This window comes from Lycium ferocissimum, chromosome 4 (assembly GCF_029784015.1).
Source record: "Lycium ferocissimum isolate CSIRO_LF1 chromosome 4, AGI_CSIRO_Lferr_CH_V1, whole genome shotgun sequence".
In the NCBI taxonomy this organism is placed as follows: Eukaryota; Viridiplantae; Streptophyta; class Magnoliopsida; order Solanales; family Solanaceae; genus Lycium; species Lycium ferocissimum.
Window position 1 is genome coordinate 32,721,733 of NC_081345.1, and position 26,093 is coordinate 32,747,825.

General features: G+C 37.0%; 2 protein-coding genes across 5 annotated transcripts in view; one reads left to right on the forward strand and one right to left on the reverse strand.

The window, feature by feature from the left end:
* Nucleotides 1–26,093, reverse strand: part of LOC132052368 (protein CANDIDATE G-PROTEIN COUPLED RECEPTOR 2-like) — a 49,923-nt gene that overhangs the window by 17,900 nt on the left and 5,930 nt on the right. The gene's annotated exons all lie outside the window — the stretch shown is intronic.
* LOC132052363 (DExH-box ATP-dependent RNA helicase DExH14) overlaps nucleotides 1–26,093 on the forward strand; it is a 35,042-nt gene that overhangs the window by 8,085 nt on the left and 864 nt on the right. For 2 of the 4 annotated variants that reach the window (XM_059443868.1, XM_059443869.1), the window contains exons 6-47: nucleotides 129–233; nucleotides 319–621; nucleotides 2,334–2,450; nucleotides 2,574–2,633; nucleotides 2,721–2,792; nucleotides 2,871–2,987; nucleotides 3,115–3,276; nucleotides 3,798–3,863; nucleotides 4,012–4,164; nucleotides 4,244–4,327; nucleotides 5,800–5,874; nucleotides 5,966–6,097; nucleotides 6,190–6,255; nucleotides 7,498–7,563; nucleotides 7,662–7,784; nucleotides 8,293–8,442; nucleotides 9,225–9,437; nucleotides 10,467–10,622; nucleotides 10,706–10,930; nucleotides 11,010–11,111; nucleotides 11,191–11,271; nucleotides 11,678–11,758; nucleotides 12,111–12,314; nucleotides 12,425–12,541; nucleotides 12,619–12,741; nucleotides 14,237–14,326; nucleotides 14,409–14,534; nucleotides 14,635–14,697; nucleotides 14,811–14,899; nucleotides 15,051–15,141; nucleotides 15,260–15,409; nucleotides 15,500–15,691; nucleotides 15,785–15,850; nucleotides 16,522–16,677; nucleotides 16,806–16,949; nucleotides 20,507–20,574; nucleotides 20,653–20,818; nucleotides 20,923–20,985; nucleotides 21,184–21,279; nucleotides 21,551–21,718; nucleotides 23,822–23,992; nucleotides 25,896–26,045. In XM_059443868.1, the coding sequence (XP_059299851.1) occupies nucleotides 129–233; nucleotides 319–621; nucleotides 2,334–2,450; nucleotides 2,574–2,633; nucleotides 2,721–2,792; nucleotides 2,871–2,987; nucleotides 3,115–3,276; nucleotides 3,798–3,863; nucleotides 4,012–4,164; nucleotides 4,244–4,327; nucleotides 5,800–5,874; nucleotides 5,966–6,097; nucleotides 6,190–6,255; nucleotides 7,498–7,563; nucleotides 7,662–7,784; nucleotides 8,293–8,442; nucleotides 9,225–9,437; nucleotides 10,467–10,622; nucleotides 10,706–10,930; nucleotides 11,010–11,111; nucleotides 11,191–11,271; nucleotides 11,678–11,758; nucleotides 12,111–12,314; nucleotides 12,425–12,541; nucleotides 12,619–12,741; nucleotides 14,237–14,326; nucleotides 14,409–14,534; nucleotides 14,635–14,697; nucleotides 14,811–14,899; nucleotides 15,051–15,141; nucleotides 15,260–15,409; nucleotides 15,500–15,691; nucleotides 15,785–15,850; nucleotides 16,522–16,677; nucleotides 16,806–16,949; nucleotides 20,507–20,574; nucleotides 20,653–20,818; nucleotides 20,923–20,985; nucleotides 21,184–21,279; nucleotides 21,551–21,718; nucleotides 23,822–23,992; nucleotides 25,896–26,045 (5,202 nt within the window). Of the gene's footprint in view, nucleotides 1–128; nucleotides 234–318; nucleotides 622–2,333; nucleotides 2,451–2,573; nucleotides 2,634–2,720; nucleotides 2,793–2,870; nucleotides 2,988–3,114; nucleotides 3,277–3,797; nucleotides 3,864–4,011; nucleotides 4,165–4,243; nucleotides 4,328–5,799; nucleotides 5,875–5,965; nucleotides 6,098–6,189; nucleotides 6,256–7,497; nucleotides 7,564–7,661; nucleotides 7,785–8,292; nucleotides 8,443–9,224; nucleotides 9,438–10,466; nucleotides 10,623–10,705; nucleotides 10,931–11,009; nucleotides 11,112–11,190; nucleotides 11,272–11,677; nucleotides 11,759–12,110; nucleotides 12,315–12,424; nucleotides 12,542–12,618; nucleotides 12,742–14,236; nucleotides 14,327–14,408; nucleotides 14,535–14,634; nucleotides 14,698–14,810; nucleotides 14,900–15,050; nucleotides 15,142–15,259; nucleotides 15,410–15,499; nucleotides 15,692–15,784; nucleotides 15,851–16,521; nucleotides 16,678–16,805; nucleotides 16,950–17,681; nucleotides 17,835–18,826; nucleotides 19,135–20,506; nucleotides 20,575–20,652; nucleotides 20,819–20,922; nucleotides 20,986–21,183; nucleotides 21,280–21,550; nucleotides 21,719–23,821; nucleotides 23,993–25,895; nucleotides 26,046–26,093 lie in introns of those variants that run through there. The other 2 variants (XR_009413979.1, XR_009413980.1) reach the window with 2 other exon arrangements.

Genomic DNA, 26,093 nt, shown 5'->3' on the forward strand with positions numbered 1-26,093 from the left:
GAGTTCTCCAAAATTCTAGAATTATGGTATATAGGTAGAGAATTGTTCATTTGCAATTTGGTATTGTTTAAAGTATAATTTTTCTTCATTTCTGTTTTTTCCCCTGAATTTTGTTTCTCCTATCTCAGCACAGAAAGGAAATTGTTGATGCAATCCATCATGGAATACTTGAACTGAAAGCTGACAAGACGTCTACGGGCGGGCAATCACGCGCTCCTAGTTATGCTGTCCAGGTAAGTAATTGATAGACAACCATGATAGTGTCATACATGCAATTCCACACTTGGCATTTGAATTTACTTGTTACTAGTTAAACAGGTAACTGTTCAAACCGAGTCTGAACGGCAAATTGATAAACTTCGTCGCAAGGAAGAAAGGAAGCATAGACGAGGAACAAATAACGGGGTTGAGGGTGATTTGTCTACCATGAGTTTTAGTTCTTTACTTCATGCAAGTGAGAAGAAAAACATATTTGAGGACCTCATTGGTCATGGTGAAGGGCCAAACAGCTTAGGTCCTACAGCCCTTCCTCAAGGAACTATCAGAAAGCACTTGAAAGGATATGAAGAAGTCATTATACCTCCAACACCAACTGCATCTATGAAACCTGGGGAGAGACTGGTATTCCCTGTTCTTCCACTATGTTTTTTCTTTGTTTATTGCTGCACTTATCTTCTCTGTTTTAATATTGGAGACACTGAGGTAAAGTTTGGTTTGAATGAAGTGTTGCTAGAGTTGGTTACAAAACCTGTTTGTATATTAATCTTCAAAATGCTTCTATCTTATCTATGATTCAATACTTGATGCTAGGAGCACTTTATCTTTTCACATGTAAAAATGAAAATGTACAGGAAGTAGATAAGATGAATGATTAATTGCCTTAGTTCTTTTCACATGTATCTGTTCAGAAGATCAAATGGAACAGTCTTTTGCTTTAAACAGTCTTACTCAGAAGAAACTGTTGATATTCTTGATGTTTTAGATTCCCTTTAGATTGTCAGAACAGTTTTAGATTCTTAGAGGGACATTGGTAAATATGGTTTCAACACAACCTATGTACTGTTTTGTCGATTTATATATACATGCAAGTTACAAGTTTCAAAAAGATGAATGTCTTGTTGTATAAGATTTTACTAGATAAAAAATGATTACATCTGACAGACAATGCAAGTAAGACAGAGTCGATTAAATGGAAACGATTGCCTACTTATAAGAAAAATGATTGCCTGAGATGGTTTGTCATGTCTTTTTGCAGACCTCCTTATGCAATAGACGAGATAGACCTAAAATACATGCCAACTGGATAAAATGTAAGAACCAATTCATAATTTCATATAGGGAATATCAACTATTCTGGACTAAGATTAGTCGTCGCGGACACCTAATTAGGTCTGGTGTTTGCCAAGAGTTCCTTTTTTTTTTTTCCTTGGTTAGAAACTTGTATATCCATGCATGGGTATCTCTAAGAGTTGGAGAACCTTTAATTTTAGCTAACCCCTAATTTCCTTGAAACACGAACCATTTAGTAGGCGCTTGGACACAAATTCTAACCAAAAAATATTTGCAAATAATAGTATTTAGCAAATCAGTGTTTATGTTATTATTTTGTCCATTATGTCAACTTCAATTTGGAAGTAGGGAAGTTGAAGAACTTGTTTGAGGAGTATTTTGAAATAGTGATTTTCACTCACTAAATTTCAATTGTTTCTCAGATTAAAATTCATGTACAGACACAACTCAATATCAAATCAAATACCTTTAGGCTTTTTTATCATTGATATTATGAAATGGCATAAAACTCGTCAACCTTATTCCGATGTAGATACTAAAATGCACTGTTCCTTCTCATGTAGTTATTTTGCCTGAACGGGAGCTCATCCTCCTCTTTGTAGTCTTTCTCTCTCCAATAAAACATATTTCCTACAGAATTCTTTAACTTATTTAGTGTTTCAGGAAGATCTTCAAACCTGGAAGATCTTCAAACCTATGGCATAAACTTACAAGGATCCTATAACATCCATAAATGACTCTAGATCTTCCATATACTGCTGTTTACACCAAAAGTAAAACAAAACAAGACGGTTCATCTTGATCTTCTGAGTAAAGTTGCTCTTGTCTTCAGAACATCTAAGATTTCTTTCTCTCCAACCTGTCCACCAGATGCATGCGGGGACAATTCTTTATCTCTCTTTCTTACTGGAGAGGCAACCATATCTTTGCTGTTTCTCAAGTGACAATGTTATGAAAACATGCTTTTCTGATGGATCTTCATTGTTTTCACCAAAACTTTCTTATATTAACTGATAGTTTTGCTTGATTGTTTTTCTTATCAGATTGAGATAAAGGAGCTAGACGACTTTGCTCAAACAGCTTTCCATGGCTACAAGAGTCTCAACCGTATTCAGAGCAGAATTTACCATACTACTTATAATAGCAACGAAAACATACTAGTGAGTAACTTTCTCCTTTGGTAGTGTATGTTAACACCCTTTTTTCAGTTATAACGTATGCTACTTTCCTATAGAAATTAATTTTGATCCGCCTTTGATAGCTTTCATTTCATTTATTGCCAGGTATGTGCTCCCACTGGGGCTGGGAAAACAAACATAGCGATGATTGCTATTCTACATGAGGTATGTTCTATCCTTCTTTTAGAGCATGTTCCATGCTGGGACTATTGGCACTTTGATGAAGTTATGTAACCTTCATCTCTTGCGCAGATTAAACATCACTTTAGAGATGGTTACTTGCATAAAGATGAATTCAAAATAGTCTACGTTGCTCCTATGAAGGTATAGTTTGAGCATTGTGTACTTGTGTCCTTCAATTTCTTTCTGATAATTGGCAATATAAGGTAATTTCTTCTCTAGGCATTAGCTGCAGAGGTCACATCAACTTTCAGTCACCGGTTGTCTCCGCTTAATGTAACTGTGAGGGAACTTACTGGAGACATGCAACTTTCTAAGAATGAGCTTGAGGAAACACAGGTTCTGTCAAACTTCAGTTCTTGTAAAGTTGTTGATTATTTAATTATTGGCTTTCTGTTTGGATTCTGGCCTCGTTGAGGTTGATTGATTGGCTTCACTCTGATGGTGTCTGGTTATATTACTTCAGATGATAGTGACAACGCCTGAAAAGTGGGATGTTATTACTCGTAAAAGCAGTGACATGTCACTCTCAATGCTGGTGAAGCTACTTATCATTGATGAAGTTCATTTGCTAAATGATGATAGAGGCCCTGTGATAGAAGCATTAGTAGCCCGTACACTTCGTCAGGTTAGCAAATGCTGTTTTACTTGATCTAGTGTCTACTGTAGAAATTTCAGTATTTGTTTATATATGACGATGTTGCCTCTGTGCACGAATTGCTGCCGCAATCCTCTGCTACTGTTCCACTTCTCCAATAAATGCCTAAAATTGAAAGATGAAGCATTTTTTTTATTTTTTTTTGATAAAGTAATAATTCTATTAAAATTTGGGCACAATTGAAAGATGAATTATGTTGTTGGCATTTAGAGCAAAATAATACAATGTTCGGAAAATATATTTTAGAGCTTTTCATTTTTAAAACCAAAGAAATATGAGTGCTTTAAGGTTATGAAAATGCTGCGAGACAGACGTTTAAGTCATGAGTTTAACTTGGAAATATGAACTTGGCAGCAAGACCTATTGACTTACTATGAGTATTAGGTTATGGACTTAATTATGATATCATCTCATCTAGTGCTAAGGTGGAGATGACTCCATTTTCATGTGTGCATGATTAGGTTTGAAATTTGATTCTGGTGCTTTGACAGGTGGAGTCCACACAGTCTATGATAAGGATAGTGGGCCTTTCAGCCACTTTACCCAACTATTTGGAGGTTGGTTCTCGAGTTACAAATTTTGGTTTAGAAGTCTTCACCTCCATGTTGGGCATTTGGGCTATACAGAGTGATGAAGCTCCAATATTGTGTTACATCCTCTTGGATTCAGCTTTTTGTTTATGGCTATTTCTTTTATGAAATCCAGGTTGCACAGTTTCTAAGGGTGAATTCAGAGACAGGCTTATTTTTCTTTGATTCGAGCTACCGTCCAGTGCCTCTTGCACAGCAGTATATTGGTATTACTGAGCATAATTTTTTAGCCCGCAATGCACTGCTTAATGAGATATGCTACAATAAGGTATCTTTTTCCAAAACCTTTCTCCTTGCTATTTTGCACTTTCCCGATAAATTTCTGGTCTGACTCTTCACTTATGCAGGTTGTTGATTCCTTAAAACAAGGGCATCAGGCTATGGTTTTTGTTCATTCGCGTAAGGACACAGTGAAAACTGCTGATAAGCTGGTAGGTTTTTATCAGGCTATGGTTTAGCGCACAGTTAATCGTTCTACTTGATAGTTCCACTGTCTTTGTTGCATTTTGTTTGTCTTGCTTTCCTCTTAGTCCAACTCAATTTTCTTTTTTCACTTCAATTTACTGAAATCTTCTTCAGTATTCATTACTTTCTGAATATTATATGATTCGGTATCTATATAAATTTTCTTCACTATTTATTCCTTATAAAATCTATGTTGTACTTGTTTAAATCCATAAAAAAATCAAACTTGTCTAAAAAGCAATCCTTTATTCTGATCTTGCGCCTATTTTTATTTGCTTACAACTTCATTAGTCTCTATTGCATATCTTGCATTTTTTGTTATCGTGTTTATTATTAAGAAAGAACCTTGAATATATGGTTGTTTCCATAACTTCCGTAGTATGCTCAATCTTTCCTTTATGATAGTGGAGGTTAATTTTGATGAATCCACAAGGAACATGGAAATTCAGCATTCAAGTCCTTCTACAACTTTCTGTGTTGTGAACTTTAACTTGCATAAATCTGTAACTTCGTGCAGGATAACCCCCCCTCCCCTCTCATTTATAGATTAGATTCGTCCTGCATCACTAGTCAAACAAAGGCAATAAAATGTGCAACATCTTTGTTGAAGAAATGCTATGAGTTGCAAGTGTCAATTTAAATGGGTGATCCTCCAGCGAGGGGATAACTACTCTCTGACATGATAGAAGCTGGAAAAGTATCTTTGAAGATGCTAACAGCATTTTGCCTAGTTCGAAGCAATGCTATGTCAAAGTAATGATCCCTGGACTAAAGCATACTGCTGCCACGAGGCATTTTCAGATCCTTGCAGAGTCAATCCTTGTCTTAATAAATCATGGATGTTCTGTGAAATCCTTCCTGTGGTTCTCTGCTAAAGATAGGTGATAAATGTTGGCCTAAATTTGCATTTAGGACTGCACAGTGGCTTGGTTAAAAGACCCCGGAATGGCTTAAAACTTTCTTTAGCTCTACTGGTAACTAATTAGGATCCCGCAGTCGAGAGCTTTAGTAACTATATCATGCCGGCAACGGAGAGGGTGGTGGGCTTGGTAGAGTTAGAAATTATAAAGAATGATATAAAGGAAGATGGTCGACATAACCTCGATACTACCGGCAATATAGAAGGAGATGGTCGACATCTTCGCGTCCTTGCACATAAAAACTCCAACTGACAGAAATGAGCTTCCTCTCCCTTAAATTCTCGGCCGTCCATTGCTAGCCATTTGTTTTGTGAAAAACACATTTTTCTGGGTACCTTAAGGATTCCAATAGAGTTATGTGGGAAGGGCACCTTCTCCATTGTCGACAACTTCTCATAATATGACTTAACGTAAACATTCTCTTTCTCCATATATATCAAGCTGACTTAGAAACATGAGTAGAAGTATATATTATATTATAAAGTTGCACTTAAAAGATTTTATATTCATATCAACAGGTTGAATTGTCTGGTAAAAGTACAGAGTCTGATCTGTTCGCAAATGACGAGCATCCTCAATATGAGATTTTAAAGGCAAGCAATTCTATTGTCCTGTAATTTTATATTTTCTTGACATCCTTATTATGACATCTTTTTCTTAGGTCATTCCATTTATGCATTTCAGAGGGAAGTTCTCAAGTCCAGAAATAAGGAGGTCGTCCAACTGTTTGAACATGGGATTGGCATTCATCATGCTGGAATGTTACGTGCTGACAGAAACCTAACAGAAAGACTTTTCTCTCAGGGACTTTTGAAGGTTGGGTTGTTTGCTTTTCCAGTTATTCGCTGACATTTTTTCAATCTTTTTATGGTTTTTCTTTTAACTTTAAAAAACTCTGGTCATTCTAGGTCCTTGTTTGCACAGCAACTTTGGCATGGGGAGTCAATTTGCCTGCTCACACAGTTGTGATTAAGGTTTGTGAAATGCTTGTTCCTGATTCATGTGTATTCTTTAAGGGATTCTTAGGTGTAACTTGAAGCATGTTAAGAAATAAAATTAGGGGAAGCTTGCAGCAGTTTTAATTGTATGCATTGCATTTTCCTTTTGACTTGACTGCCATGTATCCAAGCGTTAAATGAATAGTTTGAGCTCGAGTCTGGTACCTGATTTGGGTTTGATTTAGATTGAGCTGAACTGGATCATTCTGCATTACGTTTCTGTAGAATTTAGTTATCAAGTATGAAGAATTATCTATACCTTTATTACAATTCCATGAACATGCATTTACTGTTTAAGCTGAGCTCTAATATATAGCACATTGGAAGAATCAAATTCTAACCATATATGGTGAAATAAGCCGGCAGTTAATTATAGGATAACGAAAATCAAGTTGATTACTTCTGTTTAGAGACTTTGTTGTCCTAATTTGAAACTTAGTATTTCAATGTCCATGAAGATCTTTTGGTACCTTTTCTGGTTTTCTTGGTTTTGTTTCATTTTCTTTTTGCGTCTTTGTGTGTCTTTAATCAGGGCTGAGGTTGGGCTTGAGAACTTGTCCAAAAGTTTTTTGTTCAAACATTACGGCCTTACCAGTTCAATTTGAAACTAACAGATATATTTTTAACTTGAATCGATTTCATTCCTAACCTCCCATGTTTTGCCCTTGCTTCATTGCATGGTTCACTATAAAATAGCGTAATCTTGGTATTGAAAAAGGCCACCTTCATGTGAACTGATCAAAGGAAAGATGTTGATCATTTTCTGATGATTCTAATATGATATTGGTGTTATGCTAACTGAGCTCAACCATATTGTTAATGTTTCCATTTGAATCGTGTCTTTTAAGGCCTTGGACTTTGCATCTGATAGAACCCAGCTCATGGTAGAAATGTGATGCAACATTCTGGAATAACTAGGCACTCCATTGAGAGTGTTATCCTTCAAATCGTATTTTCCGTTATGCTTTAATCGTTAATTGTCTGAAATTTCACAGAAAACCTCTTGCTAACAAAAACTCATGGTGCTTGGCCCCTAGTTTGGTCTGAAACATGTACTATATATGTAACTCGTGTGCTAAACTTAGTTGAATGCAACTCTATTCATTGAGGCTTTTCATTTTATTTGTAAGTTAGTTTGCAGCTTTTTCACATGATATATTCTTTTGCATGGTAAACCTGTCGTGTTTTGAGTAATGCTTTAACATTTCATCTCTCCAGGGAACTCAAATATATGATCCAAAGGCTGGTGGATGGCGAGATCTGGGTATGCTAGATGTTATGCAAGTGAGACTTGATCTTCTTCGTGTTGTTACTTTTATTCAGTTAGTAATGTTGATCGGCTCTCATTTATTGAGCTGTTGTGTAATGTTCTTCCCTGGTAGATCTTCGGACGTGCTGGAAGACCTCAGTTTGATAAAAGTGGTGAAGGCATTATAATCACTTCACATGACAAGTTGGCTTATTATTTACGTCTATTGACAAGTCAACTTCCTATAGAAAGTCAGGTAGAATGCTTATTCTATGCCAATATTAGACCTCTAGTTGTCTATTTGTTTCCTATATGCAGGGCTAGCTTTAAATATTTTTCTGAATACATTCCTCCTTTAACTGTTGTAGACAATAGCATGGTTATGTAAAAAAAGTTACATCTTAAAAGAAAGCATGCTATGTAAAATGTTGAAGCTTTTCTACCATCCACACGATTTCTTTGAAGCTCTCATAGACAATTAGTAGATGTTACTCATTTTACTTCTCTAGTAAAAAAATAAAATGAGGTTATTCATTTCTGTCTTTTGTAAATTGCCATCAGTTTGAATGATATTCTGCCCATATAAGATATCCAAGTCCCTTTGGACAATTTTTTTTTTTTTTTTTTTTTTTGTAACCGATCAGCTTCACTTGAAAAAAGAGGGTATTGGAAATTCACAGTTCTTTGCAATTTTTAATCTCTGTATTAAACATTCTTTAAGGATTCTGTTCATTGACTCTCTTTCTGAACTTGTTATCTTGCAGTTCATCAATTCCTTGAAAGATAATCTAAATGCTGAGGTGGTACTAGGTACTGTAACAAATGTTAAGGAAGCTTGTGCTTGGCTTGGTTACACTTACCTTTTCATTAGGATGAAGATGAATCCTTTGGCCTATGGTATCGGATGGGATGAGGTATATTTTCTTTTATCTTGGTCGTACATCATCTTAAACATAAACGTTTGATTTGTTTATTGTTATCAGGACACTGTAATCCATGTATTCCTTCCCTTTCATAGTTAAAAAAGTACGAGACCAACAAGAAAACGATAAACTAATGGATTCAAAGTTGTCATGTACTACTATAAATCCTTTTGGGGACTAGTGGACGAAAAGCCAATAGATTATTTTGTGCTAAATCATGTGTTGTCCAGGTGCAAGGCCTTGCATTACATTCATTTTGTTCATTTGAACATTGAATAGTATGAAACTTCTCTTGTTTAATTTTAATTCCTTTTCTTTATGGGGATGGAGGGAGATTGAGGAGTTGAATGCTTGGGAAATGAAATTTCTATGTAGGTGGATTTAATGTGCTGTATAAAGATAAATGGGATGGAGGATTATTAGATACGTGCATTTGTAATTTTGAGGAAATGGGAGCTTGATCGATATATCTGTTGGTTTGAAGAAGTATCGCAGATGAACAAGTCTTGCTTGACCGCCAAAGATCTTTAGCTCTTTAGTATATAGGTGATGCACCGTTGGGTGTCAAGATTACCCCCGAGGTTCTCTTGTTGTCTTTTCTTGAATACAGCTTCAATTGTCACTAAATGGCATTGATAAGTGTGTAAATCATATATTGTTAATATTTCAAGATAAAGTCAGTTTGAGGTACTTTTTTTTGCAAGAGGTTCCGGGAAGCAGTTAAACAATATTGTGCTCAAACTTCAGCTGAAGCTGTCTTTTCTCTTTTGCAGGTAATGGCAGATCCATCATTAAGCTTAAAACAAAGAGATCTTATAAGTGATGCTGCTCGTGCACTTGACAAAGCAAAAATGATGCGTTTTGATGAGAAAAGTGGGAACTTCTACTGCACTGAGCTTGGGCGTATTGCAAGCCACTTTTATATCCATTATACTAGTGTTGAAACTTACAATGAAATGTTGTCACGCCATATGAATGAAAGCGAGGTATTTTGTTTTGTTTGCCATCTCTTTCACTTAATGGATCACACAATTTGCTTTGTTCAGTTACTTTTTTGCCACTTTTTGTTTATGATCCTATGTTAGTGAGAATGGACTTGTCTACAGGGAAAAATGTCAGCTACAAATTGTTCTTAAGACCACTGCTGACTCTTTGTTTGTACAACAATTTCTCAGTACTGGAGAACCGTTTTACCACATATAGTTAATTCCTTGTATCTATTGTATTAAATGTGCTCCAAAAATTGGAACTAGTGGTCTTTGAAGATAGAAAAGGAGCTGATCTGAACATAATAATTGTCATTGAAACTTTTGTCTTTTATAACTGATAAATTCTTAGGGATATCGGAGTAATTTTGAGTCAGTTCTGTTTTGGAAGTGATAATGTAAATCATTCCCAAACTGATACGATAAAGCCCGGGAATATTGAGGAAATTATTCAAAAAGATACAGAACATTGCTGCTTGTCAGATAGACAATGATCCTCTATTACATTTTATGTGACACTTTTCCTCTTTTTTGGTTGTTTCAGATTGTTTTGCACATTCTATTTACTAGTTTACTAGTATAATCCATGCATCAGCACAATGTCCAACTTAAATTCGTTGCATCATCTGTCACATCTGATGAAGAAAATCCATAATGAACTTGAATATTTAGAAGAACTTCTGTTCTAAGGGCAATTAACCTTAAAAGTAAGTGAAGTTTCTTCTTAGTGTACTAAACACTAACCTATCTCCTGTAAATAGGACGGAAGCGATTGTTCACTTATCTCTAGCTAAAGCATAACTTTACTGGTTGCGTATTACACTTATGTAGTGTAAGTTGCCAACTATTTGAGTTTTCCATCTTCTAAGTTATGGTCCTCTTTGTTATGTTTTTTGATTGTCTGTGTCTGTGTCACAAAATACTTTCATTTAATAGTCATGACTTCCATGCATATGTGTGCTAAGCTTTGCTGTCCATTGTTTTTTGTTGTGCTTTCTCTGACATCTATTTTTTTTCTCTGGATATTAGTTGATAAATATGGTAGCTCATTCTTCGGAATTTGAAAATATTGTGGTCCGAGACGAGGAACAAAATGAGCTTGAGACGTTGGCTCGCACATATTGTCCATTGGAAGTCAAGGGTGGCCCATCTAACAAACATGGAAAAGTTTCAATTCTTATTCAGGTCTTGGTTTACTCTTTTTGTCCATTAGAAACTGTGTGGCTTCTCAACATATAGTGTTTTAACACGTTGATTGTATCTTGCAGTTGTACATCTCTCGAGGATCAATTGACACGTTTTCACTGATCTCTGATGCGGCTTATATAAGTGCAAGCTTGGCTCGTATCATGCGGGCCCTTTTTGAGATTTGTCTGCGTAGAGGGTGGTGTGAGATGTCTGCTCTTATGTTAGACTATTGCAAGGCTGTAGATCGCAAAATATGGCCCCATCTACATCCTCTTAGACAGTTTGACAGAGACATTTCTTCAGAAGTTAGTTCTCTATAAATGACTTTCTGTTAAATTAAATTTCAACTAGTTTATGTGTGTTAATTAAGAACTGGTGTTTCAGATATTGAGGAAGCTTGAAGACAAGGAGGCGGATTTGGATCATTTACAAGAGTTACAAGAGAAAGATATCGGAGCTTTGATTCGTTATGCACCTGGAGGAAAGGTAAATAATTTTTTACAGGTTTTTGGTTCTGAGGCTTACCTTTTGACCTTCAGTTTAAGAAATGTTTTCAAAATTCCAGGTTATTAAGCAATGTCTGGGGTATTTCCCATCAGTCCAGTTGGCTGCTACAGTAAGTCCAATCACTAGAACGGTTCTGAAGGTGCGTACATTTCTGCACTCGCTTTTTCCCTCTTGTTTTACCTGAAATTTACTCCCTTTATCCCAATTTAACTTCCAATTTCCTTCTTGGACAATCTAAATAGAGGTATCCATTTTACTAAAAGAAACTTTTCCCTGCCACATTTTAGTACTTGTCAATACCATATGAGCAATAGGGTAAAAAAAAAAAAAAAAAAAAAAAAAAAAAAACTAAACAGTGCAAATTCCTCAATACTTAAAAACTCCTACCTTTGGGGCCACTTCTACTTATGCAACTATACTATTAACACCTGCGGCCACTGGCCGGTCAAAGAAGAAAAACTCAGAATGAGATGGAAAAATCATCTATCTTTTCCTTCTATATTTATCAAATGCAAAGGGAGATTATCATGAAGCTCCTTTATTAGGTTGATTTGGTGATAGCTCCTCAGTTTGTTTGGAAGGATCGAATTCATGGCACTGCACTGCGCTGGTGGATTCTGGTTGAGGTACCCACTTGTTCACTTATCTTATGCTTTGATGGATATAGGTGTTGAGCAATTGATGTCCAGATTAATGCCTCTTCAATTGACATGGTAATCAAAACCTAATATTGTAGATTATGCTCAATGTTTGCCTTTGAATTTTTAAACCTTCATTGTAACTGTTTCCATCACATCAAGTTGGCACATGTAAGTCTTGTTTTTTCTTGAATATACGACAAACGTACCAAGTGAAACTCTTAGTGGGAAGGAATTCTCACTTTAAGCCATTTTGATCTTATGAGATAGCTAGGAAATTGTCGGTCAATATTTTACTAGTTTATCTTACTAACACATTTGTCTAAAATATCTGCCTTAGGATTCTGAAAATGACCACATTTACCATTCAGAGCTCTTCACCCTCACAAAGAAGATGGCCAGAGCGGATCCACAGAAACTATCCTTTACTTTGCCAATCTTTGAGCCACATCCTCCGCAGTACTACATTCGTGCTGTTTCTGATTCGTGGCTACATGCAGGCGCTTTGTACACTATAACTCTCCACAATCTTACTCTTCCAGAGGTTGTTTTATCAAGTTGAATTCATCTCTATATTGTTGAATATCTGCAATACGTCCTAAAGTTTGAATTTTGAGTGTTGGTTTTCTTTGACTTGAATGAATGATTCTTCAGGCTCGAACATCCCACACTGAGCTTCTAGATTTAAAACCCCTTCCTGTGACTGCACTCGGCAATGGAACTTTTGAGGCCTTGTATAAATTTTCACACTTCAATCCTATACAAACACAGGTGGATGTCTAGTTCTTTTGTTTTCTTAAATTCGATTATAGCTCAATATCAGCAGTAGCTTAAATCAATTTTGGCAGGCTTTTCATGTGCTGTATCACACAGACAAAAATATCCTCTTAGGAGCTCCGACTGGAAGTGGGAAGACGATATCAGCTGAGCTTGCTATGCTCCATTTATTTAATACACAGCCCGATATGAAGGTACTTTGTTGCAATTTGTTTTTCTAAATGCTTCCACATGGATAGTCACTTGTTTTATCAGTTTTTTTATTTTAGTATGTTTTTCCCACATCCAATTTCCCTCGGGATATAGATTTCACTTTTTAACCGACCTTGAATAGTCCTTTACATTTTTCAATAAGAAAGTGTTAGAAGCAATGACACTTCTCAAATTGTGTGAGGATGTATTTATTCCTCCAGTTCATTTTAAAGCTAAACTTATTGAGGGGATAGATTTAATACTTACTATCAGATCTTCAAAATGATACTCACGTGCCATGCCTTATGCTCTTCAATTCATTATGATCTGGATGAGATCTGGGTTCTTGGATATGGAACCAGAGGTGATTTTAGGTGTGCTTTTTCTGTGCAAATTTGATGTCAGTCTTTTTTCTCGTGTCACTGTGTTTTTGCTGCAATCTACTTCACTAGATCAGATCTTGACATTTTTTTAATGCCCTTTTAGATAAGTTTTTTTTGTGGGTTGAGCAATTAGTGTTGAGTTTTCTGTTCTGGGAAAAACCATTAGGGGTTTTAAGAATAAGAAGAGTCTTGCATTGATTAATTGTAAGAACTTTGACTTGCGAGCCTACACTGCCCCATACTGTAATGGTTACATGAGCTGTAAATACAGACAAAAGAAGGATATCGCCTCCTCCTATGTCTAGTTGGTATAGGATGTTAGTGGTTGATGAGATTTAGGTGACCGTACAGCCCAAGACCTTTTAACTATTTCAATTTCACAAGTAACTCCAGAGAGATGTCTCTCTCATGCTTTAGATGTACTCAGATGGGAGGTACGGCAAAAAATGTGGATCAACTTCGTGAAGAGTGCCACATCTGTCTTTCAAGGGATGGGTGGTCTCTTTAATATGGCTTAGGCGGTCCTCATCCCTTGAGCTAGCTTTTAGGGTTGAGTTAGGCCCAAGATCCATTTCTTTACATGGTATTAGAGCAGGACCCGTTTCAATTCTTGTTTCCCTATGTTGGAGAATTGCCCATGCTGGAGCAGGGTGGTGGTGGTGGTGGTGTGAAGAGTCCCACATTGGTCCTTCAATGGATGAGTGGTCTTTTAATAAGGCTTGGGCAATCCTCACCTCTTAAGCTAGCTTTTGGGGTTGAGTTAGGCCCACAATCCATTTCTTTACAAACTTTATCCTCCTTGGTTAGGATGTAAAGATACCAAATTTATCCCATAGGGGATATTAGGCACTTTATTATCCCCTTGGTAACGTTTTGGGATTTTAATTCCTGATTCTGACCAGTTAATTGCTTTATCTTTTTGTTACCTTATCCAAAAAAAAAAAAAAAAGACTTTTTGTTGAATTTATAAAAAAAGAAGAAGACAATATTATGTGCTGATTCAGATTATTGGGAAATTACGTATTTAGTTTTGTCTTTTTAAGATTCCCCATCATTATACGTGTATCTCGACTTCGTAATTGCTTATGATATTTTAAGGATTTTCCTTCTGCAGGTTATCTATATAGCACCTTTAAAGGCTATTGTACGGGAGAGAATGACGGACTGGAGAAAGGGTCTTGTTTCCAAACTTGGAAAGAAGATGGTGTGTGAAGTTTCTTTTGTTTGGGCTTTATTTTTATGTCACATAGATGTGCTATCACTGCTGATTCAAATATCTTGAGCAGGTTGAAATGACTGGTGACTACACCCCGGATCTAATGGCTCTCTTGTCAGCAGACATCATAATCTCCACTCCCGAAAAGTGGGATGGTATCAGTCGCAATTGGCACAGTCGAAGCTATGTCACTAAGGTGCAATATCTCATTCATTTTTTATTCTTTTGCTTTTATTTTTTAGCTATTTGTACGTAATATCAAAATTACAATCAAATGTTAAAACCTACATCTATAGGTTGGACTTATGATTTTGGATGAGATTCATTTACTTGGAGCTGATCGAGGACCCATACTTGAGGTACACAGTTGTCACTGAATATCTCCCATTCTCTTCACCCTTGCATGGTCCTTGATTCATTGATTATATCGTAATCTCTTGATCATCTCTAATGCTATATTTTCTGATTATAGGTTATTGTCTCAAGGATGAGATACATATCTTCTCAAACAGAGCGTCCAGTTCGGTTTGTTGGTCTGTCGACAGCATTAGCAAATGCACAGTATGTGTTTCATTGGATCTATATTTCTTGCTCTTGTCTTGTGTGCAAACATGCTACTTGGTTTTGTGGAGTTTTTGCTCTGTAGGCAAGATTACAAACTTTGATGTTGTTAATTTTTAAATAACATTCTTACATTCATCTTTGAACCCAGTAATTTGGCTGATTGGTTGGGTGTCGATGAAACTGGCCTCTTCAATTTCAAGCCAAGTGTGAGGCCTGTTCCTCTTGAAGTTCATATTCAGGTAAGTGAAGCTGTTGATTATAAGCTGCCCAAGTGCCATCATCATCAAAGTTGACTAAAATATAAATACCTATAGTATTATGCTATTATCTTGATTTATAAATTATTTCCTTTAACAGGGATATCCTGGGAAGTTTTACTGCCCGAGGATGAATAGTATGAACAAGCCCGCATATGCTGCTATATGTACCCATTCACCAACAAAACCTGTTCTGATCTTTGTCTCGTCTCGTCGCCAAACAAGGCTTACAGCACTGGACCTTATTCAGGTGAGATAAAAAATCAAACTGTGTCGATCTAAATATTTCTATCTCATAGTGATGGTAACTAATCTGTCACGTTTTTTCCTGATCTCAAAGTTTGCAGCTTCAGATGAGTACTCGAGGCAGTTCATAAGCATGCCAGAAGATTCACTTCAGATGGTTCTTTCTCAAGTCACGGACCAGAACTTGAAGCACACCTTACAATTTGGAATTGGGTTACATCACGCCGGGCTGAATGATAAAGACAGATCATTGGTTGAGGAACTGTTTGCAAACAACAAGATCCAGGTAACTATATCATCCTCAAGTTTATAGATCTATAGGAGCAATAATATGCTGAAATTGGAAATTATTCTGAGTCATTTTGGTTGCATCTTTTAGGTGTTGGTTTGTACAAGTACGTTAGCATGGGGTGTGAACCTTCCTGCACATTTGGTTATTATTAAGGTACGTGTCTGTATGTCGTCTTATCCACTTTCCAGAATTGGGTCAAATACAGGAATGGCATAATATCATCTCCCGTTGGAATGCACACATATCATGGGCTTGTTGTCATCTTCGTTTTTCAGCTTTATTTCATCACTCTTACCATATAACTGGATCACATGACATTTTACTGGTTTTAAAATTTGCTTTAGGCCATTTCTTACTAACAAATTGAGTCCCTTTGATGTTATTATTCTAACTAAATTTTGAAGATTATTTGAAGTTCCTATATCGTTTTCCCCGTTTATTATTTATGTTTGGAAAATACTCCAAAATCAACTTTGCCCCCAAATCTTCTTCAGGAGTGCTCTTTCTTTTGCTTTTCTTTAGTGTGATGTCGTTAAAACTCAAGTGGTTTATCTCTCTGATTTATGCGGATCATTTGGGGTATTCTTTTGTAAAACTCTTCTATTTGTCGTTTTGTTGCCGTAGGTAAATTTTCAATTCTTCATTTCTCTCAAAAACTAAACTAAATACATATATTTCTTCGCCTTGTGTTCCTTCGATGAGTTTAATCTGCTCATCATAGCAGATACTGTGTTTTTATGTTTCTTGATGTCTGTCAAACTTCATCATGCGTCCTCAGGATACACATCATCTTTGGTGTTTAAAATATATAGATCCTTCTGCAGGGAACAGAGTATTATGATGGGAAGGCAAAAAGATATGTTGATTTCCCAATCACTGATATATTACAAATGATGGGTCGAGCTGGTCGTCCACAATATGATCAACATGGGAAAGCTGTTATTCTTGTTCATGAACCCAAGAAGAGCTTTTATAAGAAGGTGATCTATATTTCTTTTCCTTGAACACTTCATCTTGACTATACTGTTGCTTTTTCCTTTCTTTCAATTATTTAAGTGACTAGTCTATTGTATTTTATTGCCCAACATATTATACTCTCCTTTTGCAGTTTCTATATGAACCATTCCCAGTAGAAAGTAGCCTGAGAGAGCAATTGCATGACCACTTCAACGCTGAGATTGTTACGGGAACAATCTCTCATAAAGAGGACGCAGTGCATTATCTCACTTGGACCTACTTGTTTCGTAGATTGGTACGGTTTCGTGATCCTAGGGCAGACAATTTACTTTCTGTTGCTCCAAATTTTCAAACTTGCATTACCAATCAAGGAAAAAAATTAATCTTCCACCAATGGCAGTGCTAAGTTAGGAACCACCATCGTTAATTGATACTCTGCTTGATGCATGTTGTCTTTCAGCAAGTAATTATGAGTAGGCTACTTAGTTGCAAATCGATATGGGTTACTCATTAAGGTAAACATATTAATATAAAATTTCTATGTAGTGAACTAAGTTGTGTCTCCTACAGGGGAGAACCATATAAATAGAAATCCAGTAAATGAAATGAGTCTTTTGAAATGAGGTAGACTTAATGTAACCCGAGAGCTTTAAGAGTTGATTAGTTTAGCTGGCAAAAAGGAAAGATGAGGGAGGACGCAATAGGGTGACCTTGTTGCCATTTTATCTTGCTTATGCTGTCTATTTCGGAAGGCAAAGTTTTATTTGCTAATTTACAAGTGCAAACATGTGACAATTGAAATTGGGAAAAAAAAGTAGTGGGCAAAGGGCTAATATCTTTCTGCTAGGGTGCTCTATTTTTTAATATAATGTTCACTTAACTATTAAAGAAAAGTTTGATTTCAGTTGTATCAAGCAGCAGTTGTTATCTGATATAATATCTACTTCTTGGTGATCCTCATACTAAGAGGATCTGTTTCAGACTCTGGCGGATTTTAAAATCTAAATTAAATTTAATCAACACGCAGACAAAGGGAATACACCTGGTCACAGCTATAGTTGCACAAGAAAAACACGTGCCTGTTTGATGTGGTTTACAAGCTTACTGCTTCTAGATGCCATCAAAGCGTTTACGACAAAAGAAAAGTCAGGAGAAAGTGAGGTCTACTCCACGTAGCCAGGTATTGTCAAAGTGCAAGTTGAAACAGCTCCTGCCCATCTTTAACCAGACCCCGAGGGACAGGAATAGCTAATCTGCAAATTCTGTATATTAATTATTTAACTAGACAGACCTTGCGTTTTAGGTAGGGGTGGCAAAACTAGCCCAAACCATTTGACCCATCCAACCCACCCAGGCTTTAATGGGTTTGGGCTAGAGTGATTTTGAAGATGGGCTGATTTGGGCTAGCCCAAGTTGACCCATCACAAATCATCAGCCCAAACTGACCCATCAACTGCACTGTGTTCAAAAGTATAAAAGCTGCAAAACATGATTAACTTTGTTTTAATCATTATTTAATTTTTCAAATAATTTTTTATTTTTTTTAAGAACAATATAATTTATTTTTTTTATTTCTCTATTTCCAAAAAGTATTTAGATTTGATTTTCAAAACGCCATTTATTTGGAAAAGCATGAGCGAGAGAATATTTGCAATCAAAGAATATCAATATTTTTAGTTTCTCAAAATGTTTTAAAAGTGGGTTGAGTTGGGCGGGTTGGGTTAGGACCCATCATTTAGCCCAAGCAAGCTTTGGGCAGGGTTGGGCATTGATCCATCTATTGATTCAACCCATCTTGACCCATCCAACTTTAGCTCAAATGGCCCATTTGGCACCCCTAGTGTTAGGTTGTGGCAAAATTTATTAGTTTTTTAACATAAGGTCATTTTAGATTCAAAATTAAAGCACTAACTTTAAAGGAATAGAAAAACCAGCATTGAGTGGTGAAACAATGGCTTCCTTGTTGCTACTCTTTGCATCGTTCCGCCTCTCGACAAATGCAGTGCCAATCGTAGGGGCGTCGATGTTGCGTGTGTGTAGTATGTTCCACCTCATGCAAAAGGACTAGACAAAAGTTACATTTTCTGTGTACTGCCTGTTGTCCGAGTTAGAATAATGGGAGGTGCCACAGATTGACGCGACTTATTCAAGGTGAGTGTATATTATTTGCACATGACATAGTATTGATCAACGAAACGCGGTGGAATTAACAAAAATTAACAATAGGCTGGAAGTTTGGAGACAAGACCCCAGAATCTAAAGGTTTTCAGGTTAAGCAAGACTAAAGTCGAGTGCCTGGAGTGCAAGTTTAGTGACGCAACACATGCAGCGGAGTTGGAAGTGAAGATCAATACACAAGTCATACCCAAGAGAAGTAGTTTCAAGTATCTTGGGTCTATAATCCAAGAAAACGGGGAGATTGACAATAATATCGCACATTGTATTGGAGCATGATAAGAATGTTTACCAAGGGTTTAAAGGTAAGTTCTACAAAGTGGTAGTTAGACCTACATTGTTATGGGGCAGAGTGTTGGCCCGAAGATGAAGGTAGCGGAGATGAGCATATTAGGAGGGATAGGATCAGGAACGAAGTTATGTAAGACAAGGCGAGTGTGGCCTCCGGGGCGGACAAAATGAGGTAGGCAGGGGGCGAGATGGTTCAGGCATGTGAAGAGGAGGTGCTCGGATGCACTAGCAAGGAGGTGTGAGAGGTTGGCTATATCAGGTTGTAAAAGAGGTAGGCCAAAGAAGAACTGGGGGGAGATGATTAGACAGGACAAGAGACATCTTTAGCTTACTGAGGATATGACCCTTGATAGGAAGGTATTGAGGTCGAAGATTAGGGTTAAAGGGTAGTAGATAGCCGAGTGTTGTCGTACTTTACGTGGGAGAAGCAAGGGGCTAGTCTCCTCTTCACATCTTCTCCTTATTTAGTAGTACTACCTCCGTCCAATTTATGTGGCACATTTCGAGATTCAAACAGGTTTTTCTTTGACCACAATTTTTTCATGTCTTTTAAATATTTTGAGTTGTCAATTATTGTGACTTATAGTACTCTCTACGTAGTTTCCAAATATGTAAATTTTACGTCAAAAAACTTGAAAATTCTTTGTCTGAATACACGGTCAAAATTAACAGGTTTGACTCTCGAAATCTGAGTTGTGCCGCATAAATTGGGACAGAGGGAGTATTATTTAGTATTCGCATAGTATCTCATTCTTCATTTTTACTATTACCTGTTGCTTCTTTTGCTTTGTTTATTTTGCTATTTTGCCGTTATTTCCTTTTAATCCTGCTTTGATTACACTTCTTTTGAGTTGAGGGTCTATCGGAAACAACCTCTCTACCCCATAAAGATAGGGGTAAGGCTGAGTACATCCTACCCTTCCCGGACCCCACTTGTGGTATTAAACTGGGTATGTTGTTGTTTGTTATATTGAAATAGAAATTCACTTGATTTATGGGTGAGTCACCATAGGGCATATTGGTTATTCCGTGGTTCAAGAGGAAGTCTTGCTCTACTGGCTTGGCCCCTCCACCTCCAATCATTAGATTTGTGGTTCGGGACACTCAAGAGGGAAAAGTAGGAGATCACTGTTGCCCCTCAGAAAGGGAAATGGGGTTTAAAAAAAGGATGTTACCAAATCAAAAAATATAAAGGAGAGATGACATGACACTTGAATGAAAAGAATTAGAAGAAAGTACAGTTTCACCTCAGTCTACTAATGCATTTCTATGGATCAATGATGTTATCAAGCAATTCTTCTATTTTTGTAGAATTATCAAAAATGATGTACTGTTCTTTCCCTGCTAGTTATTATGTTTGCCAATCACAGAAGTCTTTTCTGGCAGATGGTTAACCCAGCTTATTATGGCCTAGAGCATGCAGAACCTGGGATTCTAAATTCTTATTTGTCTAGGTAAAATGAAAGCATTGCATACTCCTGAAATAGCTTTTCTTGGATATTTCTGTTTGTGCTCACCTTATTTATAAACAGCTTGGTGCAAAGCACATTTGAGGATCTAGAAGACAGCGGATGTATCAAGATTACTGAGGATAGTGTCGAACCACTGATGTTGGGCTCGATAGCATCTCAGTATTATCTCAAGTATACCACTGTATCAATGTTTGGCTCAAAAATAGGACCTGATACATCGCTTGAGGTCCGTAGAACACCTAACATGGATGTTCAAACCTTATTTCTCCATATTAAATGTTTTTAAATTATATTTTCTTGGCATTTCTTCCTGTTTATCTTTTACTTCAGGTTTTCCTACAAATACTGTCTGGTGCTTCTGAATACGATGAGCTCCCGGTGAGGCATAATGAGGTAATTTTCTCGGCTAGGCAATATATATTTGAAGCCAGTTGTTGCATACACTTGTGAATTATTTGATCTGCAAATCTGAAGTAGTACGTATATTCCGCTAAGAAATTGCCTGTGGATTTAAAAATTTAAAACTATACATCAGCTGCTTCTTTATTCGTCTATTGTACACATCATCTGCTTATTGTTCTCCTATTCCAGGAAAACTACAATGAAAAATTAGCTGAGAAAGTTCCATACGCTGTCGACCACAATCGCCTGGATGATCCTCATGTGAAAGCAAATCTGCTCTTTCAGGTAAGGGTTTTGGCTTTGGCTGCTAGGTTCTGTTTATGTCAACATATTTTCCTCTCTCTCTCTCTCTCTCTCCAGGGGCCAACCGCAGCCTTCGAAGCTCGGGGATAATGGTCTGACCCTTCTGCCCTTGTCCACTTAAATACTAGACTTAGTTTACCGAACCTTTGACCCAAGTCACAAGTCCCTCAACCATTGCTACTTGAACTAAGCCCTGGGGGGCTACAATAATTTTTTTTTTTCCTCTTTCCTTACACATGTCACTGTTTTGCAGGCTCATTTTTCCCAATCAGAGCTACCAATCAGCGATTATATCACAGACTTGAAGTCTGTGCTGGATCAAAGTATACGTATTATCCAGGCTATGATAGATATCTGTGCTAACAGTGGATGGCTTTCCAGTACCATTACCTGTATGCATCTGTTGCAAATGGTCATGCAGGTCTTGCTACTGCTTCCAAAGCTTCCTTTATCCATTCACTGTAAAATGGACTACTATACTGCTTTTATCAGCTCTTTTATATATTGTTATATCGGTCTTCCTTCCTTGCTTTCTTTTTTCCTTTTTATCTTAGGAGTTCTCTTTTCCTGTGTTTTTCTTTTCTTTTCCTCTTTTTTGGGGTTGTCAGCATGTCCTTAATGCTGAGGAATACAAAGTTACCTTCTTCGGAAGAAAAACTCACATCATAACGTGAGAGAGAGCGCAAAGAAAAATAACTAACCAAATTCCAAACTTGTTGAATATTCTAATGTTTTTTGGGTCTTTTTATCGTCAACTCCAATGAATGGAGAGATAGAGTTGAGCTATGTCGCACATAGCAGCATCACATATTTCCGTTACATTTTTACCTTTACTTTTCCTGTTAAAAATAAATCTTATAAGAGTATCCAGTTAGAACTTCTAGGATGGGTGCTAACATGTTTCCAAGTGTTGTAGGTCTTAAGGTCAACCTCTGAAAATATGAAATCAACCCCGTTAGAGAGGTGCAGGACATTAACATGCTAGCACAAGTATTATTGCAACTCTACCTATTTCATGTTTTTTGCTTCAAGCACCAGCTAGCATCACAAAAAAGTTGGGAAGACCCCAAAGCAGTGCAACAGACAGGGCAGGGAAATTCCATCTGGTACGGTGGGGGACTGTGACGTCTCCTAATGTTGGGTGGCTTGGGGTTAAATATTTAAGGGTGTATAATGAGGCTTTGTTGGAGAAATGGCTATGGAGGTTTAGGGTAGAGGTGCAAGCTTTTTGAAGGGAGGTAATAGCAGAGAAATAACGGATCTCAAGAGGGGATTGGAGAACAAACAATGTTGTTTTACCTTACAGGTGCTGTATGTGGAGAATATTTTGGAAGGCGGGTCGAGTTCAGTGATAACGTATCATTTAGGATAGGAGATGGAAGATTAGTTTTTGGGGACACAGGTGGTGCAGGGACAGTATTTTAAGACGTACCTATCTAAAGATTTATAGAATTGCATGCCAAAGAGAGTTCCAAAAAGTCCGGAGACTATAATATAGAGGAAATTTTTGGGATTTGAGTCTGAGGAATTTCAAAGACTTGCAGGTTATTGAGTGATTGAAATACTTAATGAAGGTGGTGTTTTATGTGCTAGGTTGCGAGTGAAGATGTGAATCATCTCCTTTTACATTGTCAAGGTAGCTTCTAGGTTATGGTGGGAATTTTTTAGAGGGTTTGATATGGAATGGGTGATGGCTGGCACTGTGAAAGATTTGCTATTCACATGGAATTGTGGAAGATGGAAGAGTAGACACAGGGCGTGGAATGTAGCTCCTTTAGCATTGATGTGGGTAGTTTGGAAGTAAAGAAATATGAGCGCTTTTGAAGGGGTAGAGAATAATTTTATATAGTTTATGAGTAGCCTCGTCCCTTGTTTCCTTTGGGTGTACCCATGAGATTCATCTTTGTATAGATGATCTGGTGACTTTTATGCAGGTGTTTTTTGTCCTTACATTTCAATAAAGTATTGTTACGTTATGAAAAAAAAGGTGGCCTAAAATTACATGAAGGGAAGTTGTCTCACATGATTTATTTTTTCTCGAAATCAATGGCAACTTAGATGAGAACAGAACGGAAATAAATGATCTGTGTGTGTGTGTGTGTGTGTGTGTGTGTGATCCCAGCTTGTTAGGGTTAAAAGTTCATTGTTTTTTAACTTACATAAGGTCTAGCGTTTCCAAGGAGTATATTATTAGGGCAAGGACTTATTTGTCAACATAGGATTAAGTTTAACATTTAGAGAATCTTTGTTATTTGAAAACCTCTATTCTGTTTTAGATGACAAATGTTCTAGTATTGGAACGAAATTGACCCAAATAGAGATGAAAAGATGCAGATGATTTTATACCGGTCCAACTAGTTTGGGATTGAGGGAGAGTTGGTTGATTGGTTGATCATTTAGAAATCTTTCAAATGGTGATTTTGAACAAGTTCTTAGTATTCTTACAAAATTTTGCCCTTGGTCATTAGCAACTAGACTTTGTCCTAGAGCATCATTTGATTATTTGTCTTTGTTTAATCGACAGGGCTTGTGGTTTGATAGGGACTCTCCTCTTTGGATGTTACCATGCATGACTGAGGATCTACTCAGCTCATTGCATAAAAAAGGAATTGCTAGTATCCAGCAGCTGTTGGATTGTCCTTCAGAATCTTTGCGAGCTATCACTGGGAGTTCAGCTGCCTCGAGACTCTATCAGGTTTGTTCTAATTAGTTCTAGTAGTTGATGGTGTTTTGGCAAAGTCATTCTCCTGTCCCACTGAAAAATTTGTTGATTTATTGCATCCTAAGAATGTTTGTTTTGAACATGCTTCAATCATCTATGGCAGAACTTACTCCACACTGTTAGAAGGCATGTTTCAAAAATTAACTTCAACACAACTTCTTGTATAGTTTTCAACCTTGGACTGCAGATATAGCTGTTTGATACGTCTAGGCATAAGCTTAAGAAAAATTAGAAGTAAAAAGGCCTTTTCTATCGATCTCTCTGTTTTAAACCTTATGGATTTACTTCTGGGGTATGTGTGTTGAAAGGACATGCTGAAGTTTGTCCAATATGAGGTAGCAGGACAGTTAACAGCTGTGATTTGTTCCAAAGGAAAAACTAATGAAGCAAACCTGGAAAAAAAATTCAAGCTTCATTAACCTATCTCATTTTGATCAAGGCAAGCATTGACATATTTGGTTAATTGGAAAAAGACTCAAAACACTGGAACTCAGCATCTCATGATCATGATCAGACTATGAAACATCCTTAAATAGAAAAACAGGAGGGGAGCATTCTGGTCCTTACTGAACCCCTTAACCTCCTCCCAGGAGTTTTTTTGACAAATCACTTGATCTATTTTGAACAGTAATTAATTTTAGGAAGTTGCAAGAGGGACTATCTGCATGCGAGTTGCTCTAATTCTTAGTCCATTTAGTTCTTTGCTTCTACAGTTTTCTTTGATCAGGCAACTTAATTTAGTTCATATCTTAGTATGAATTGGTTCTGTTATAAAAAAATATTGCATAATGCATGCGTACCAGTAGCTTCCTATTTTGTCGGCCCTAAGCTATAAATCACATGTGGCCTCTTTGTAAATTAAGTTGTATAATGATATACAGGAAACGTCGACAAGCATATGGAGGGATATTCTTAAAGTCTGTGACCATCTCTTCTAAAGTTTAAACTATTAGAAAGTACATTTTTATTTACTTAATTATCTCTTCAACACGCTCCCCTAATGAGGTTCTAATTCTTTTTTATTGGTCAAACATACTGAAGTTCTTTTCTGATAATGAGTGACAGTGAGACTCAAACCCAAAACCTGTGTCTGGTCTGATGCCATGTTGAATTGTATGACCATCTCTTCTAAAAGCTTAAGATGTTAGAGAGAGCACATTTATGTTTACTTGATTATATTGGGGTTACAGGAGGGAGAAGAGGAGTCCTAGGGCTCGGAAGGTTGGCCCGCTAGCACTGGTGTGGGTAATTTGGAAAGAGAGAAAGCGGAGACCGTTTGAAGGGGTTGAACTAGATTGCAAAGTTGCAAAATAGTCTTTTGTTTCTAGTTTCTCATGAGTCCCCTGTTTGTATAGAAGCTTGGGTCTCCTTTTTTGAGAATCATGTTTTGATGTAGGTTCTCTTTTTGGTATACGGGGTCTTCTTCCCCCAATTGTTAATAAAATTATTTACCTTATCAAAAAAAAAAAATAATAATAACTTTTATATCTTCAATAGAATGGATTGGTTTTCGGCAGAATCTTGTTGAAGTAGCCTTCCCGACGTGTTGTCCCAGGTTGATGCCGAAAGACCAACTTTTGGACATACTTGTTATGAGTTCTAATTTCCTTCCTACCTCTCACGTCAATCCGGGGTATTGTTCCATGTTTTTGGGCCCTCCTCCCGTTGTTTCCCCTCGGAAATCGAGGGATCTCTTGATCTATGCCAAGTAGACAATGCGATGATACTCTTAACATTGTATGTACTAAATATATATGTGTTTTGTTTGTCAAGATCCGCTTTTGTACTATGTATGGTGAGTATTGGGAAATCTCTGCTTGTGGTAACACGTATACTAATTGTAGATCTGATTCACGCACTTGTACTTTTTGGACAGGATATGCTGCGTTTCCCTAGGATTCGAGTTCAATTAAAAATTCAGAAAAAGGAATCTGATGGTGGCAAGATTTCTACCTTGAACATTAGATTGGAAGATGCGAACACTCATCGGAAAACAGCAAAAGCTTTTATCCCACGATATCCAAAGGTATTGAGTTCGTTTAGTTTTGTGAACTGGAGTATGCCAAACACTTAA